Genomic DNA, 19474 nt, shown 5'->3' with positions numbered 1-19474 from the left:
GCCAAATGGGGTTCATTTAAGTTTATGACATGCCGAAAGACTGGATTGTGAAACTGATGTCAGCTCTAGCAAGAAGTGGCAGGTTTGTGTGGCCGTTTCAATACCCTGTGTTCCAAGAACCGGTGCTTCTCTGCCTGAGCCTCCTGGAGAAGACGTTCCATCTCCTCCATCTTGGAAACATTGGAGGTGCTAGCGCTGCAGAAAAAAAAAAAAAAATTTAATGTGAAAAGGCATTACATTTCACTTTTCAGAGTGAATGCTACACCAAAGAAATCTCAACTAGGCATGTGAGAAGAATGCATACACTTGCAAATGTAAACATGTCGTATGTGCATTGGCATGTATGTATGTATAAGCTGGAGAATACAGAAGGAACCAATAAAGCTGGTCAGCACTGGAACACATTAACAGTCCAGGCATAGAGAGTGCGGCCCACAGTCTGACGTCTGATGCTTTCCATTTAGACTTCAAAAAGAACACGTGGAATAGATCTGACCAGCCCCTCCTTTCAGTAAAACTTCAAATTTCCCCCTAAAACCTTCACCTCACTGCTTGGTTCCACAATATCATCCTTACAACCTTCACCTGTAAAGAATATATGGGAATCATCTTCCACGTCAAACCCTGGCATTCCCGAAACAGCTGTCCATAAAACAAAACATACCCTTCAATAATACACTTTGCAGTAACAGATAACGGACAATGGCAACGACAGTTCTTGCAAACTACAAATGAACTGAGCAAAGTTGAAGCGTAACTGGTTTTGCATAAATTAAATGCAGTCAATTAGCGTGCATAATTTTCTGTCAGATATGCAAATAAGAATCAACACATAACTCTGTTTAGGAGTTGACAAGTTGGCTATTGATTGTTAGATAGATGGAAGAAAGAAAAGACCAATCACAACTTATGCAAATATTAAACTGGAGGACTAATCAGAATTCACAGAGCAGATACTGAGGACTTCATAGTGGTCAAATAGATTTCTAATTACTGTGCCAGTCTTGCATGCAAAGTACTTTGATTTTTCTAGACGTTTCTATGAACGTGCTGAAATTGACTGGTTTCGGTTTGGAATCTGGTGATGGACAGCTGTCAGTCATTAACAAGATGCCTCTGCATGCATGATGAAGAAGACGACTTTATAGTTCTTATAGCAGGTTTACAAAAGCTTTTTTGACTCTTTTATGTTAATTCACAACTGAAGATGCAATTCAAAGATGATCCAAAATCCAAATCAGGACAATCCCATCATGCAAACAGCAAACCCATCATGCAAAACCAGCTCCATTATGTCTATAACAGATTTAAAATGAATAAAACAAATAAATTATTTTGTTCATCTTCCATTTGATCGCCTAGCCATAACATCTGGCCACCTTGTTTCCATCTTTTCCATTCCTCTGCACACATTGTATTCCTCTCATGTCCTTCATCAATCAGTTCTTTCATCTTTATGGTATCTTACCAGTGATGCCGGAGATGAACAGAGGTCATTCCTGATTTAGAACCCAAAGAACCAGTAGACAGAAGTGGAACATAACACACAAAGACCTAAGAACAGCCTAAACCCGCGCTCTGTGGCTGATTATATTCAAACTGGGGGGAAGAAACCCTGAATCGGTTTCCTCTAACTGTTCCTGCTGTAACCTGAGTGGATCCATCCCCGGAGCAGAGGAGGGGGTACCAACGGTCCTTCTTGGGCCCCTCAGAACTCACATTATTCAAGCAAACCACTCAAATTACACAAGCGCCGATCTGCTGCCTCCAGCACACACACACACAAATGCACACAGCATAAACACACATCGCTCTGAGTAATGACCTCATGTGGTCTCATCTGTCAAAGTCTTTTCACTAAGGTCTTCAACTAGTCACTTTCAAACAGACTTGAGGTTTATGGTAACCTACATGAGACCAGTCACCAGAGCATTCAAACACGGTTCCAGGATTTCAGTTGCTCTGGCTTTCTCTCTATTCTTTCCTCACATGTTGCCCTTGTTCTCAATATTTCATTCATTGTACCCCAGACAGAACTCTTGGCTTGAACTACAAAAGGAGCTGTGGAAATGTTTTCAATTACAAAGACATGGTATGTGTCATGAGTTTATATGATCCGTCTGTAGAAACAGACTTCAGTCTGAATCTAAGTGGGGACATACAATAGATTTCTACGTTTTTAAAAAAATATAATATAAGTACTATGTAAAATGTTTTTGAAAGCAGTCTCTTAGGCGCAACAAGGCTGCGATTACTTGATCAAAACTATGCAGATTTTGTGATAAAGAAACGTTTTTTATTATCAATTTTGAAAAATGTTGTGCAGCTTAATATTTTTGTAGAAAGTGATATTTTTTTTTTTCCAGCATCCTTGCTGAAACAAAATTCTTAAAAAAAATAAAAAAGCACACTGAAACTTCTAAAGGAAGTTTATATATACACACTATATAAATAGCTTTTCCAAAAATCCCCAGATGCCACCAAACAAAGGTTTTGTCAGACCCAGACAGAAGACAGAAGACAAAAAAAAAAAAGCACTCCCTCACCTGGAGACGTTGTCGGGCGAACAGGCAGAAATGCTGGTTTCCATGCTGTCTGAGCTGTCCACACTCAGCGTATCAAAGGCACGGCCGTTATCTTGGTAACCAAAGGAGTCTAGGTAGACGTTGGTTTGTGAGGATGCACGGCCACCGAGATCACTCAACCGCGTACGGTGCTCCTCGCCAATGTGCTGCTGACTGTGCCCTGAGAAACATGCCAACCAATCAAAGAAAACATGAATTTAGCAATAATGAACACTATGAAATAACACCACATGACTCTTCCTTCCTGTTTTCAGGGCTATCTCAGCTTTACCTGAGAGTGCAGCATCACTCCCAGGAGCAGATTCTCCATTCCTGCTGCCCAGCTCAGTGTCCTCTGGCCAGGCACTGCCCGGGGCACCCTGGGGCCCTTGACTGTGCTCACAAAGACCAGCCACCGTGCAATTATATCCTGACAACACACACTACTGTTCAAAAGTTTGGGGTAAGATTTTTTTTAAAAGGAAATTAATACTTTTATTCAACAAGGATACATTAAATTGATCAAAAGTGACAGTAAGGACATTTATAATATTACAAAAGTTTATATTTCAAATAAATGCTATTCTATTTTATATTTGTCATCATATTTGTATCAGTTTCCACAAAAACGCTATCAATAATGATAATAAGAAATGTTTCACAAGCACGAAATTAGCATATTAGAATGATGACACTGAAGAGTAATGATGCTGAAAATTCAGTTTTGCCATCACAGGAATAAATTACATTTTAAAATTTATTAAAATAAAACATTTAAAAATTCTAATAATTTCACTATTTTCCTGTGTTTTTGGTCAAAAGAATGCAGCTCAGGTGAGCATATGAAACTTTCAAAAACATTAAATCTTACTGACCCGAAACTTTTGAATGATAGTGTATGTAAGAAAATACCTTACTCCGATTCATAGATTGGATCCCAAGCCCCTAATGATGCCCTTCTTCAGCTACAAGTCCAGAACAAAGAGATGGATTTATATATTTGCGCTTAATATCGGTTTAGATGCTGTCTCCTGAAGATACACTGTTTAACTTGTAGCTAGAACAACTAGTACTGCTAGAATTAGCTCAGAGGAAATGAGACTTGACTCCACTACAACCTTGATAACATCAACCACATCGAGAAAAAGCAGAGACCCGCCTCTCTGATGATCCGACCCTAGGGACCTTCAGATAAACCATCTGACAATACAGTCAAGCTTTTCATCTACAACAGTAAACTCATAATGCTCACATATTAATGAAAAAAAAAGCTTTAGTGATTTAACAATCAAAGCTGGGGAATTAAAAAGAAAAAGTTCACAAATAAACCCATCAGGTCAGATATTTGTTTGAAAAAATAGAATGGAAGCATTTCCTATCCTTCATGATCGCAACATTCTTCCACTATCTTCACAAAACAAATAAATAAATGCAGAAAGTTTCCACCCAGATGGAACAAACGTTTCCTATTGGAGGACATCAAGTCCTTATAAGGAGACTCACTTTAATTGGTCTTGCTTGGCTTGTTTTGATGATCCAGAGTCTTAATGTGGCAATGGTTACAGAGTTACAACACAAACAACTGCTGAGACCATGAGTGACCGTGGTGGTGTTGCATGCTGGGTAATGATTTTTTTTCATTTTAAGAAAGGTGAGGTCACATTTACCGCTGTTCTGAAAATTTTTGCAGGCGTTTGAATAGAAATCTATGTGATGGGGAAATTCGTTTGAGGGTGAAAGATTTCGCATCTGGCCGCACCTAAACTTTGTATATTCTGCAGAGGAATTTTGGAGGAATTTCATAGAAGCCATGCCTCATTCCTGTCAGAATACCCATAAACACCCACCATCATCTCTCTAGACCATAAACAGCAGGGTGACATAATAATTAAAGTCTATGAATAGAAATAAAACAAAAACAAATGACTACAGACACACCTCATCATGCAGGACTGAATTACCAGAATAACATCACACCATTGTATGAAATAAATAATCTCATGCCTTTGTAATGTGTATAAAATAGCAGCTTTATTTAATTCAAGATTCAACCTCGTCCAATAAGACCCATAAAAGGCCCTGGTGAGTCAAACAGTGCATAAAATTGAAGAAACACTTCCAGTGAGATCAGACACATTAAAAGCAATGAGAGTGTGGTTGATATCAGCCAATGACCGAGGCAATGAATGTCTCCCAAAGGAGGACATTCTTCGCCAGAGAGGACACGCTAAGAGACTTTGACGTTATTTGAATAGATATTATATAACAGGCAATCGAGACTACTGTAAGCAGACTACTGTACCTTTCTTAGATTTGCCTGCAGGATAGAGAAAGTAATTCAAGATTAGGTAACGTTTGACTTATAAAGCATCATTTTTGATGTGTATGATGTAATGCTACAGAATAACACTGTATATTTTAAACAGTGGAGAGCCCTACCCTTGTGCAGGCGGTGTGTATCCATGCGTGTCTCTTTAGGGGAGATGGCAAGGGCTCGGTTCAACACACTCCCACAGCTGGAGCTTTGAGCTAAAGGTGGATGAGGCTAAACACAGGGGGTAATGTTAGAGTGAGTTTTTACTTCATACATACAGTACCATTCAAACATTTGAGGTCAGAAGGCTGCTTTTTGTAAAATTATAAATGTATTTACTGTCAATTTTGATTAATTTTTAATGCAGCCTTGCCAATTAAATATATTAATTTCTTAAAAAAAAAAAAAACTACAGTAGTGTATAGAAATATCTGGATATTTTTAATATTACATTATATTATATTAACCAAGAATATAATATTTGCGTAAATGAGTAAAATATTTTTTTGATTTTAACTTCAACTAAATAAACAAGGAATAATTATTTATGATTAATTTTACTTAAATTCACCAAAACAATACAATATAATATAATAATAAACAGCAACATTTACAGATATAGTTTTCATAAAACACTGTAAAGTATGCCAGGAACTTAAAAGTTACTACATAAGCCATTACATAACCGGATAGTCTTTGGGAAACGTAATGGCCAAATAATATTTAATATTTTTTCATTATACAATTTTTTTTAATATATTTTTATTATGAGTAATATCATCGTGACCGTCACAGATGTTGGTTAAATTTCATAAATGCAAACAAAATACTCAATACACAGTAAAAAATTATCCAGTACATATTTAGTTTATTATGACCATATTTTATTTTTTCGGTCTTTGGAATTGAACAGGATGTTTTTGGCCATGTGCAAAAAATGCACATTAGTGACTTATATGACTTCTATGAAAATATGCAAATGTATAATATATTCTTACTTTTACAAAATAAAGTTTAATACAATTAAAAAATTGAGCATATAAAAAAGAAAATATTAAAATTTAAATGAAATAAAAAAATAGGCCACTGTACATTTAAGACTATAACAAACTGTAAAAATGCAATAAAATGCACATTAGTGATGTCTATGGAAATATGCAAATGCATAATGTATTCTTACTTCATAAAAGTTTAATACAATTAAAAAATGAAAATATAAAGACGACAATATAAAAATTTAAATGAAACTAAAAATAAATAAAGTCCACTATGTTATAGTTAAGACTATAATAAACTGTATATAAATGCAATAAAATGCAAATTAGTGACTTCCAAATATGTAAATGTTTAATGTATTCTTACTTTAGAGGGTATGTTACGACCCAGGGTGGCACAGGTGAACTGTGGGGTTATGGTGGGCTGGGTCTTCTTACGAGGAAGAGTGTCACTCAAATGAGTTCCACCTTCCTTACCGTACCGCTTCCTTTCTTCTAGGGTGCGGAAATGCTGAGGAACAGAAGGTTAAAGGTAAGAAATGTCTCTAATAATTGCACTCATACATACATACATACTGCAAGGTTTACCTGCCTGTGACGGCGCTGTTTTTTGGCAGGTAGAGGAGGAGGAGGAGGAGAAGGGTTGAGGAAGGTGACCATGTCTTCAGGCCAGTGCACAGAGGGAGGTTTAGAATTGGGACGAGAGCATGCAGTGAAAGAGGAAGAAGGGATGGAGGACGACAGTGGACAGGAAGAGGGAGAGTGCTTTGACAATAACAGAAAAAGAGAAAATCAGAAAATAAGGATGCGAGAAGAAGGTGGGCTATAGTTTGCTTAAAGGGGACATATCATAAAAAAAAAAAAAGAAAAATTGAATTTGCTTTGATGTTTTACTAATATTATAATAATAATAATAATAATAATAATAATATAGTAGTATGATATGACCTCTTAAATAAAAAATCTAAGAGAAACTGAATAAAATTATAAAAATATAATCAATATTAATTTATAAACGTAGATTTTTATAAATTATTATATTATTGGCAATATATTTAATTAATTATGTAATAATAATAATAATAATAATATAGTAGTATGATATGACCTCTTAAATAAAAAATCTAAGAGAAAGGGAAATCAAATAAATTAAATATAATTAAAATAAATAATAATATTATTATTAACATTATTATATTTGTATTTATGATATGACCCCCTTTAATTTAAAAAGAATCAGAGAAAGGGAATCAAATAATTCATTCATAATTCACACAATACAAAATACCTTGAAATCCCACAGTGACCATGTAACATGACTTTTACTCACTTTCCAATACTTGGCATGTGCACACTAAATCCAAACTAAATCCTGGACCAGCTTAAATTCCTAACACACATAAACTATCCTGATCACACACCTCACCCTCTCCCGGCAGGGCAGTGCTCTCCGCAGGACTGGGGTCAGAGCTGGTGTTAGTCCCTGTGGAAGGGGCGTCCGGAGAGGACTGGGCTTGGGTGGGGAGGGGGTCTGGGGTGGGATCTACCCCCAGCTGAGAGTACAGTTCATTGATCTCACTGACTGTAACATAGCCCTGGAACAAACCATTCGGAAAATGGGGGGAAGAGGGGTGAATAGGAAAATTCAAGTAGGTTAAAATGATTAATGACAAGCATATTAATAACAGATGAATCACAAATTTGGGAAAAATAAATAAATAAAAAAATAAATAAAAAAAAAATCACTAAAATAAAAAAAATATATAAAAATGTAATGAAATTAAAAATGACATAAAACAAAAAACAAAAACAATGAATTAGTAAAATAAAAAGTTAAAATTTTTTATTAAATAAATAAATAAATAATTCAGTTAATGTTTAAGGGATCCAAGCAAAAACCTCCAAGGAATTTAAGGCACTGATAAACCAGTAAAAGGAAATAATTAGAGGTTATTTTAAGAGCATTATAAACTTAACGACCCCAAGAAGCGGCATGTTAGGAGGTATTTTGGAAAGCAGGAAACAAGCAACAAACATTATCTTGCATGCACACTGCTAGTGCGTTACCTCAGCATTTTTGATAGTCAGAGAGGAAAGAAGAGAAGAAAACAGGAGGTCAGCAGGAAGTGGAGACAGGGTTTTGTGGGCATGGCAAAATTCACTATGAGGTGGACACACGTCAGCCAACTGGAAGCAATCCTGGAATACAGGGAAAAAGACCCTGTTTCCACGGTGAGGAAACACAAACAACCCTCTGCAACTAAAGATTTCCAGGTTGCAAGGGTCGTGATGAGGGCATGGGCGAAAAGCCATCATAGTGAAGACGTCCTTATTTACTGTAGATCCATTCATGGTGTTATAGTAAACTTTTGGGGCAGCCACACATGGTTGAAGTGCTCAGGCCCATAACACATGTGCAGTCCAAGAGAGGATGTCAAGAGAAGAAATTCACATAGAACACACAATCCTGTCAGACGTACCTCCTTCATACTGATGGGACTGACAGGGAAACCCAATGCCCCAGTGAGCTCAGAATATTTCTTCTCCAAGTTGGCAAGATTCTCTTTTTCCTGAGAAAAACGAGAAAGTCTGTTATGATTCAGAAGCACCAATAACAGCTTTCAATGAGGAGACGAAAAGGCAGTGTAGCATGGCTATGTAGTAATATTACACAGACATACCCGCTGTAGCATCATCTGAAGATTGTTCTTTTCCTTCACAAAGTTGTCCTTGTCCCTCTGAGCCTGCTGGGAAATCTGGGTGTACTGTTTCTTCAGGGCCAGCAGCCTCTCCTAAAGATGTCACACATATAAACTTGTTGGAATGATCATATTTACAGATTTTCTTTGAGCCTCAATTTTGGAGACCAGTCAAATAGAAAAACACAGTAGAAGCTAACTAGTATTGGTTAATTTGGTCTTTATATAAGCCTTATAAAAGCCTTTTTTCTTTCTGTCCATCAAATCATTTAAACACAGATAAAGTTCTTACTCATAAGTAAGATCTTGCCAGGATGACTTGAAGGCACCAACAGGAAACTCACCTTCCGTGTGACGGTGCTCCTCTGGTGTTCTGCGATCTCCCTGAGAATATGTTGGGTCTGAGTCTCTTTCTCCTCATCCTGACGACTCTCTCGTTCCAGCTGTTGAAACTCTAGGTCTTCAAACCGCTTGGTCTCCACCTCTAGCGTCTCTGCATCCTGATTCACATAGAAATGATGGTCTAGATCTATATATAGTGTACACCTATATAGTGTAAAGGAAATGAAGTCGTAATACTCCCACAGTTCAACAAGCCTCAAAGACACCAACAACAGTTCACACCAAATCCCCTCTGCTCCAGCAGCCTCCCCAAGGATGGAGACAGGGGTTAAGGTTTCACTCTGCTGGAAGCAGGCCAATCACTGCTATAAACATGCGCCGCAACATGCCAGTGAACAGAGGACCTGCCACAACTTTCACCAGTCACCACTGACCTTTAGAGATCAATCACGCCAACACTCACATAACATGACCTTCTGTGACATAAAAAAACTCTGCAGCCATTCCACGTCATCAACGAAACAACTACTGTACTCCATACTTTCATTCAAGGCCTGCCAGCTTTAAATAACCTCGTTCCTTCCTATAACTTAATTAACATCTTATGTGGTTACTATTAGGGATTGTGTACCAGCCTATCAGGGTGAATCTCATGAAACTTATGAATGAAACATGGCATAAAGAAATAAGAAATTATATTTGTAGATTTTTAGCATTGTGATATTTTCTTGACAATTAAGCACCCCTCCCCTCACAATTTTTCAATACTGTAATGCAAAAAAAATAATTTGAAGAAAAAACTGAATCATCACTAATATATACTAATTAAAATATATATAGAAATTCAGAAAACACTACATTTTATTAAAGAATTAAATTCTGAGAGTTTAGATTAATCTGAAGAAAAATTGTATTGTAAAACATTTAGAATAATTTAATAAAAATTGCTTTGTTTTTTGTCAATATGACATTTATATCTAAATAAAATATAAAAAACATATTACAGCTAGTTGTAGTTAACTTGATTTACTAAAAATTAAATTTTACTAGTGCTGTTAAATGATTAATCACATCCAAAATAAGTTGTTTACATAATGTGTGTACTGTTAAGACAAATATGTTGTTTATATATTAAATATATATATATATATATATATATATATATATATATATATATATATATATATATATATATATATGTGTGTGTGTGTGTGTGTGTGTGTGTGTGTAAGTAATATATATATATATATATATCACAGTAGTCTTATTTAATAATTAATATTTTAATTAGATTTAAAATATATAAAAAAATGAATTTAATTGTAGATTTTTAGTATTGTAACATTATTTTATAACAATTAAGCACTCTTCCACCCACAATTTTTCAATATTGTAATGCAAAAAAACATTTACAAAATAAATTGAATAATAATAATAATAATAATAATAATAATAATAATATGAAGAAAAATTATAATCATGAGTACTAATAATATACAATTAATCGCATCCAAAATAAAAGTTTTTGTTTACATAATATATGTGTGTGTGCTGTGTATACTTATGTATATATAAATACATATACATATAAATATATATACATTTAAGAAAAATATGTTATGTTTATATATTAAATATATGTATATATAATATAAATTATATGAATGTAAATATATATGAATGTAAAAAAAAATAATCACGATTATTAATATATACTAATATAGACTTTTGATTTTGGAGAATCAAATATGACCCATCGGTGCCAGGAGAAATATTTTGATTATATAAATGTTTTTTTTTTAATTATTCAAAAACATTATGCAGTGCATTACAGACATACAAGAAGCGCATGCGATATAAGATAAGAAAGCCAGCCGAAAAGTCTTTCATGGAGGTCAGACAGATGCAAGCACTAGGGATGATGAGGACAAGGACCCAGTTATGAGGAAGAGGCGGATGAAGGCTGTGTGTGAGTACTGACCCTGCAGAGCTGCAGCTGAAGTTGCTCTTTCAAGGCTTCGGGGCAGGTGTCCAACTGAGTCTTCTGCTCTGCAAGCAGATGCGCCAGTCGCTCTAACTTTACACGCTCCGCATCTAGCTTGGCTTTGTCCTGCACGTACGTGCATAGGATGCAGGGAGAGAGGAGAGAAGGGTTAGTGCCGGGGCAGGTGGGGTGGGCAGGGTTAGTTCCTACACAGTCAGTAACAGCACAAGTGAGGCATGATGGATGTGGAGGTGTTGAATTAAATGAAGAACATGAAAATGCAGGAAAATGATAGCTGACGTTATTAACAGTCAAACAACTGAAAAATAACAAGTGGCCACTTTGCATGTCAACAACACTGCAAAGAATGGCCTCAAGTGGCGGCAACAGCAATTTTGTTCAACACCAGTGTTCAATAACTAAATTCCTACTAATAATAATCAAAGCAATTCTTGCATCAAGTAATATTATACAGCCGCAGGTGGATTATGGTTGTCAAGCAACAAAACTTTAAAATTGCATTCACTTGATAGTTCGGTCCCTACATAGGCAATAGGCAGCATCCTAATTGCAATGAAATTTAATAAGTGAAGAAATCAACCATCCTCTTTAAGAGTTAGTGCGTCAGAAATGGACCGTCAGCTAAAGGGTTTGTATCTCAAGTGTCTCCGCAGCTGCCAGGCTAAATGAATGAATGAGCCGGAAGTCAGGCTGAACTTGAGATGCAGGTGCCAGGATTTCCACCAGCTCCTGGCTTAGAAACCCCCTGCATCAACACAGTGTGCGGTGTCACTCAGTTTAACAGAGACATATTTAGAGCAGAGCCGGGATTACCAACTGCGACATGGACTGAGAGGCTGCCAGGAAGTGTGTGTATGAAATGCAATTGAATTTAAGGCTCTATAATTCATATTTCAAAAGTAATAATATGTATTGTAAACTTAACATTCTGTATACAAAGATGCTGGCAAAGATACTTTGAAACCATAGCTTAGCATAACTAAAAAAACCCACCTTTTAAAAAAGCCATTAGCAACACTAGAAGCAAAAGTAGCCAACTACACTAAAGCTATTTAAGGAGGCAATATCTTAAAGGGATAGTTCACCCAAAAATTAAAATTCTGCCATTACTCACCCTCAACCCGTAAGACATTCATTCATCTTTGGAACACAGATTAAGATATTTCTGATGAAATCCGAGAGCTTTCTGCCCCTCCATAGACAGCAACAGAACCGACACGTTCAAGGCCCAGAAAGGTGGTAAGGACATTGTTAAAATAATCCATGTGACATCAGTGGTTCAACCGTAATTTTATGAAGCTACGAAAAAACTTTGTGCACAAAGAAAACACAAGTAATGACTTTAACAATGTCTTCTCTTCCGTGTAAAATTGCGGTTGAACCACTGATGCCACATGAACTATTTTAACAATGTCCTTACCACCTTTCTGGGCCTTGAATGTTTCAGTTGCATTGCTGTCTATGCAAGGTCAGAGAGCTCTTGGATTTCATCTAAAATATCTTAATTTGTGTTCTGAATTTGAATGAAAGCATTACAGGTTTGGAACGACATGAGGGTGAATAATTAATGACAATTTTTATTTTTGGGTGAACTATCCCTTTAAATACATTTCCATCTGATAATACAACTTAACCGCATTTATCTGGCACAAAACCCAACAATAATCTCAATTAGGGTAACAAATTTACAATAAAAATTAATAATGAAATTATTAATGAAATATTCTATCACTTTTGATCAATTAAATACATCCTTGCTGAATAAAAGTATTAATTCCTTTAAAAAGGAAACAAAAACAAAAATTTTGAACAGTAGTATAAATAAATAGTACATTTTTGATAATTATATGAATTATCTGAATGAACTAAATCCTTAAAAATGAATCTGACTACTGTACTACTGTACACACCAAAAGATTGGACAGTTTAGGAGAGCACATTAAGTTAAGTTAGTAGCGTCACCAGGTACAGTTAAGTACTCCCGCTGATATACAGACTTTATCATGGCACATACCTGAGATTTTTCCGTCTGCGCTTTGTTCTCGATGTCAGCCATCTTCTCTTTAAGTTGTTCCAGAGCGTCTTTCTCCTGCTGTAGCTGAGCCATCTCCGAATCCTGCTCGCCTTCCAACAGAGCGCGCTCCACTTCCAACTAAACACACACACAAACTCGTACTTCATTTTTTACTCAATCTAAAGTTCACTGTCACTTACAGTAACTACTGAAACAATTTCAATGATTTCGTGGCAAACAGTGATGTCATTTCACTACGATCTGGACCACCTAGAAGGTGCCTCATTTCACACAAATAAAAAGAGGCCCACGTTCTAAACCCATAAAAGCCCAACCTCATAAAACTAGAGCACAACACTGACATTCTGGATTTACTGAATGGGGCTCTAATGGAACAGCTGACTTAGCAGGTACTGCTGGTGCAAGACTAACCTACCTACGTAATATTAATCAAGAGATGGGAATTTCTGCTTTAAGGCCAACTTAACAATAGCTTCTCTTGTGCTTTGGACTTTATGAACAACTTTGCAGTGTTAAGAGGGCATAGAAATAGGATACGTTCTTATGTCCAAAACCAACCTGACCAAGTGAAAAACAATGCAACAGAAGCAATTTGCAAGGATCAAGACACCATAAAGTAGGCCAGATAGAAACAATGTCAGCTAAACCCTTAAAAATATTCTTTACAGCCATCTATGGTTCCTTGAAGAACCTTTAAATTCCATGGAACCTTTCCATTCCACAAAAGGTTCTTTATAGTGAAAAAAGGTTCTTTCTATTTTTAAAATGTTCTTTATTTATGTTCTAAATTTACATAGTCCTCCGAACCTCAGTAGAGTGATATGGAGAGAAAAGAACAAATAGGAGAAATCAGGATGACAGGCAGGAAAAGTGTATTATAGCATTAAAATACTGAAATTGAATCAGGAATGAAGTGCATTGTTTAAACAGAAAAACAGAGAAAATAAGGCTTTAAGTAAGAGAAACTAAAACAGATTTAGTCTTGGCAGGTCAGACCTTCTTGTCTAGCTGTGGTCCTCATCACAGCTCCTGATTACTTCGCCACATGCACAACTCTTCCACATAGACACTCTCCCTTCACTACTCCCACCATCCCCGATCTCTCCCACTTCCTCCCTGACCTGTAGATGTGTCTACTGTACCTCTCTGATGGACTCCTCCATCTGGTTGTCCAGGTCTTTGATCTTCAGCTCTAACTCTTCCATATTGTTCAGGACCTGGATCCTCTCCTCCTCTATACGTCTCACGTCCAGCTTCAGCTGTGTGTCCTCCTCAGGTCCCTGCTGAAGACACGATAATGTAAGCAACCAAACAACTACACTGAACAATACAATAATAAGTAAAATACATAAAAGACATTAGGTCAGTTTAAAATCAAAATTATTGAGTCAGCCCAATAGCCTCGTGGGCAGTGTGCCGACATATAACGCTGTTGCGCTTTGAGCGTCCCAAGTTTGACCCTGCCCCCTCTCTCTCCCACTAACATTACATTTTGTTTAAATATTAGATGAATACCTTAAACGTCAAGCACTAAAATTACTTAAAATAAAATAGAAATAAATTAAATAGAATAGAAATATTTGAAAATAATGACAGAAGCACTAAATCTTGAAACTAAAATTGAAATGGAAAAATAAAAATTTTATTATAAAAGCTATTTTAAAATATTAACAAATACTATGATACTATACAAATAATACTAAAGTAAAAACTCCATATGTTAATAATTAAAATAAATAAATATAAATAAATTAAATTACACAACACTTCACTTAAACTTTACTAAAATAATTATAAAAAAAATTACTAAATATTTAAAAAGAAATATTTTTTATAAAAATAAAATGACAAAAGCACATAAAAGCTTAAAATAAAAACTAAAAATATCAAAATTAAATTAAAAATATTAATAAATAATATAACAGTATATAAATAATACTGCAGCTCACAGTCTCTTATTAGGTTTTGTATTGGTTAGGATGCTTACTTAGAAGTTAGCTGCCTATGTAGACAGCAAAAAGAAGGGCAGCTCACTAGGCTTTGAAATGGAGCTATCATGTGCATTTTGTCCCCATATATTTCAGTAGCTATTAGTGAATGTTTAACCTTCCAAGCTCAACTTATTAGTAATGCTGGGTCTTGAATTGATTCCTAATGCTACATTTAGAACTGGCCTAGATGTCAATGCAAGTGGTGTAAAGCCCTTTAATGCAAGCCATCTATACTCTATAGCATGGACATGCCCCCTTCTGGCAGCTGCTTGGATCTTTAGCTCTGAGAAACAGGATTCACTGAATGAACACCAACAATGATGAATGGGTTCAACGGAAACTTCGAGGAGCAGAGGGGCGGCGTTACACACTCCATTTCCTAAACCAATTATTTATCTAGGTTTTCAATATCCGTTGAAGGTGATCTGCTTATTTTGAGTTTTATAAGCAAAAAGCTGACCTTTGACCTGGAAGATTCCACATGTTCGTGCATATATGATTAGGACAGCACATATGGGTGAGAAGACTGACATTCTTCCACTGTGTGAGGCAAAGATCGACCAAACACAATGCGCGTGACCCTGCTATATTTGGACAGTGATGTTTATATCTGCTCGTCACAGTTTATACTATGGAGGGCACAACTCTAAACTTCTTCAGCTGTTTCTGTGTGGGCTACAAGAGAGAAAGAGGGCCAATACAGATTTATAGTTTCTATAAACTAGTTTCCAAGGCCATTTTGTGTTTTATTGCGTATACCTTTAGATGGATAAATAACAGAACCAACGCATGACTGCTACTCCTGCGCAGTAGACTAATTAGATTAGTCCATACAGGAGTTGAAGGGAAGACACCCGCACATTCCTTCTTGGATTAAAGTGTGCGTGAGGTTGTGTGCATACCAAGGAAGGGTGGGAAACTCTTATAACCTCTCCAAAAGGTCAGGAATTAGCAGTATGGAATAGGACTAGCTTTACATATGATTCAGTTACCTAACAAGATTAAAACACACTGCACGCAGAAAACACTTCATGCATGAAGCCATAATGGAAAGCAATTAAAGTATAGCTGAAGGTCATCTGACAAGCGCAGACAATCAACTATAATATAATAAACTATAATATAATATTATAAAACCCTGATGTAGAAATATACTCTTTTAAAGAAATTTATTGAATTTTACAAATGAAAATATGAAATATATATATATATATATATATATATATATATATATATATATATATATATATTAGACTAATTATACTAATTATATTGTAATTTAACAGTTGAAAAGGAGTATATTACCATTTCACATTTTTATAATATAAAAATGCTGACAAAATATACTCTTTAAATTTATTCAATTTAAAAATGAAAATTATTATAATACATCACTTATTTTTAAATTAAATAGTTTAAAAGGAGAAATTACTATTACAGCAATTTATAATATAATATAATAATGAAAACAAAATATACTGTTTTTAAAATATTTATTCAATTAAATTGTTTTTAATTATCAATTCCTGAAATTATGATACACATTTATTTTACAACTATTTATTTAATTAAACTTATTAAAATCATAATATAATAATATACAAGTACATTTTTATTAAATGAATAGTTTAAAAGAGTATATTACTATTGCAGCATAATATAATATAATAAACATTTTTAATCAGATAGTTTAAGTAGAGTACATTTCTATTTTTATTCAATATTACAGTATCTTAAATATAATCAGTGGCCCAAAAAAGTATTTGGAAAATTAAAATGTTTTGATGCAATGATTGTTAACCAAATGGTCCCATGGTGATTTTTAGTAGATGCATGATGTCAGTTCCTCTCATTCATACACTTCTAAGAGTAGCTTAAGTGGCTTAAGAGAAGCTTTACCAATTACCTTGTTTATCCGTGTCAGCCGAGGAGAAGGGGTGGGAGCAGAGCCGAGGACAGCTGTTATCCCCGCCCTGAATTCTCTGTGTCCACTATTCTTGCGCTGCCGTACCTGTCTCTCCTCGCTGGCCTGGATCTCCCGGGCTTTAAGCCCATAGTCATTTTCAGCAGAAATGCTGGCTGACAGACTTGCAGAGTCTGAGAACGTAGACTCATCATCTGACACCTGTAATTTCTCCAGCTCCTTGTTGATCTTCTGCAAGTCTGCAACGGCCAAGCCAGTTTTGTCCTGCTCTGCACGGCCCAACCCGGAACACAGATTAAGGATAGTCTCCAGACGCTGACGTTCCTATGGATCAGACAGAGACAGTATGAAAAAATGCATATCAAGATACTTGCAGCATCAAAACTCACAATCAGACGGCTGGAGGAAATTATACATTTGGAAACCTGTCTCACCTTTGAAATGCAAACAGATTTGCCTGCAGCAGTTCTGAACATATTTGTTATTTGGAGAAAACAGTGCAGATTTTTCACACTAATAGCCCATGGGTAGCTTAAAGGAGGACATTACTACTATTTCTCCAAAAAGGTCCAATATACAAACATCTCGGATTCCAAAAGCACTCTTGACAGCCCTAAACTGCGATCAGAGACAGAGCAGATGAAGACAACCAGGCATATACATCTAAAAACAACCCTGGCTCATGAAGGAGTGCACTTGGCCTGAAAAAATCCCTGTATTTATCGACTGATATGGAAATGCAAACAGCGAGCATTTCCAGAGCCAAGAAAAATGATCTCACTGGTTCATATAGCTGCGAATGAACAACTTGGCATGTTAACAGTTATTAAATCCATAAAGATGATATTTCCTTGTAAATCGAAACCTGGTCCGCAAAACAAGCCCAGCATTTTCATGCATTCGCATGGCCCTATTCTTCAGAGTGCTCTACTCACCATATCAACGGATCCAGAGGTCAGAGGACACATGGTGACCTCCACCTCAAAGGAGGAGATCATGTCCTCATCAAAAAGATGACAGGTTCAGTTACGTTCCTTAGCACAGCAAGTACAAATTACAGAGAGACATGAACGAACCAAGCCAGTGTCAGAAACACAAACCCTCTGATGGGAGGTTGATGAGTCGGTGGGAAGGGAGATTGCAAATGGGAGAGAGAGGGAGCTCTCAGAAACTGGGCAGAGAGTGAAACTAGACCCAATAAAAACACTGCTGGCACTGGATGGGAAAGGATATACAAATAGGAGCAGTGTGATTCAATCCTTCCGCTTTTATTCATGACACATGCAAACAGCCCCAATGCAAGAGCAAAGGGCAAAACTTCACGGGATCCTCTCCCATAATCCTAATCAGTTTACATAACCTCTGTGGCAGTGATAGAACTGTTCTGTCAAATGATAGGATATTGCTTTGCGGTGTGTTTATTCTTAATGAAATAAACGTGATGTTATTTAAATCACTTTTCACATTATATAACCAGTGCTATTTATAATCAAAAGCATATGGGTCATCCAATGTTATTGTGATGTCCATGTCAAATAAAATGTAATAAATCAATCAATAAATAAATAATTATAGTTATTAACATTTTGATCTAACTTTTATTTTCAGATTTATTAATTTTTATTTAATTTAAATTAATACATCTAATTTATTTTTATTTTTATTTAAATTAACTTTAGTCATTTTTCAATTTTAGTCATTTTGTTATGCATGTAATTTTTTTTACCATTTATCTTATTCTGAATAGTTTAAATTTATTTTTATTTGTTCAATTTTAGTACTTAAACTTTTTTGATTTTGAAATGTTGCCTTAGCAACTAAGTTTATCTAATAATTGAATTTTATTTCAATTTGCAAAAATGTTTTCAATAGTTTTAGTTAACGATTAAAAAACACTTAATAGAACAGAAGTCTGACATCCTTATGTTTTCACCTTAGACTATTGGCATAGCTCTAACAGGTAATGAAAAGTTCTAGCCAGAACAAGCAAATGCAAATTTAATTGGGAACTGGAAGCGAGCGACATATAAATTACCAGTAAATATATAAATAGATCTCAAATGCATGAAATTAACTTTTTTACATTGATTTTTCCAATGCTGCTGCCATTTGAAATGCTATTGGATAGTTTTCTCCCAATATTTTAGACCTCATTGGGCTCCGAAACAGAAAAAACAAAACAACAGCACATGCTATGCAACTGTGCCATCATGAAATGAGTGTGTTTTTTGGACATGTACAACCATGGCTAAAGTCTGTAATATTACATTCCTCTGAGAGAGTATGTTTTTCAAAGAAACCCAGTGAAAGTCTATGTGTGGATACGATTCTCCACCTGTAGCGGCCTTGTTTTCACTCAGTGCTGGCCTTGTAAAGATCACCAGCCTGTAGTTGTGGTGCTAACTAATGAGTGGGCGGACTACGATGATGGTTTGGCCTCTGCCCAGCAGGGCGGCGCCACAGGTGGCCTCCCTTAACCACTGCGTACAAAAACTATGTTGCCTTTCATTTGAACCCCATTGAGAGCAGCTGAGAAGCAAGAATGGGGCATGTTAGCATGGGCAATTTGCCAGGATCATCTGCAGCTGTGGGCGGCCTCCCAGAG

At 35.8% G+C, this 19474-nt stretch overlaps 1 protein-coding gene across 8 annotated transcripts in view; it reads right to left on the bottom strand.

Moving 5' to 3' along the window:
* Positions 1-19474, bottom strand: part of phldb2b (pleckstrin homology-like domain, family B, member 2b) — a 42731-nt gene that overhangs the window by 2953 nt on the left and 20304 nt on the right. For 3 of the 8 annotated variants that reach the window (XM_058764718.1, XM_058764726.1, XM_058764725.1), the window contains 13 exons: positions 16852-17193; positions 14097-14237; positions 12934-13071; positions 10896-11024; positions 8917-9072; positions 8555-8665; positions 8354-8443; positions 7295-7468; positions 6241-6384; positions 5004-5109; positions 4867-4881; positions 2547-2745; positions 105-195 (listed from right to left, as the gene is read on the bottom strand). In XM_058764718.1, the coding sequence (XP_058620701.1) occupies positions 105-195; positions 2547-2745; positions 4867-4881; positions 5004-5109; positions 6241-6384; positions 7295-7468; positions 8354-8443; positions 8555-8665; positions 8917-9072; positions 10896-11024; positions 12934-13071; positions 14097-14237; positions 16852-17193 (1836 nt within the window). The remainder of the gene's footprint in view (positions 1-104; positions 196-2546; positions 2746-4866; positions 4882-5003; positions 5110-6240; positions 6385-7294; positions 7469-8353; positions 8444-8554; positions 8666-8916; positions 9073-10895; positions 11025-12933; positions 13072-14096; positions 14238-16851; positions 17194-19474) is intronic. The other 5 variants (XM_058764720.1, XM_058764722.1, XM_058764721.1 and 2 more) reach the window with 5 other exon arrangements.

This window comes from Onychostoma macrolepis, chromosome 24 (assembly GCF_012432095.1).
Source record: "Onychostoma macrolepis isolate SWU-2019 chromosome 24, ASM1243209v1, whole genome shotgun sequence".
Taxonomy (NCBI): domain Eukaryota; kingdom Metazoa; phylum Chordata; class Actinopteri; order Cypriniformes; family Cyprinidae; genus Onychostoma; species Onychostoma macrolepis.
The sequence above is the reverse complement of the archived record's forward strand: the minus strand, read 5'-3'. Positions and strand labels throughout refer to the sequence as shown.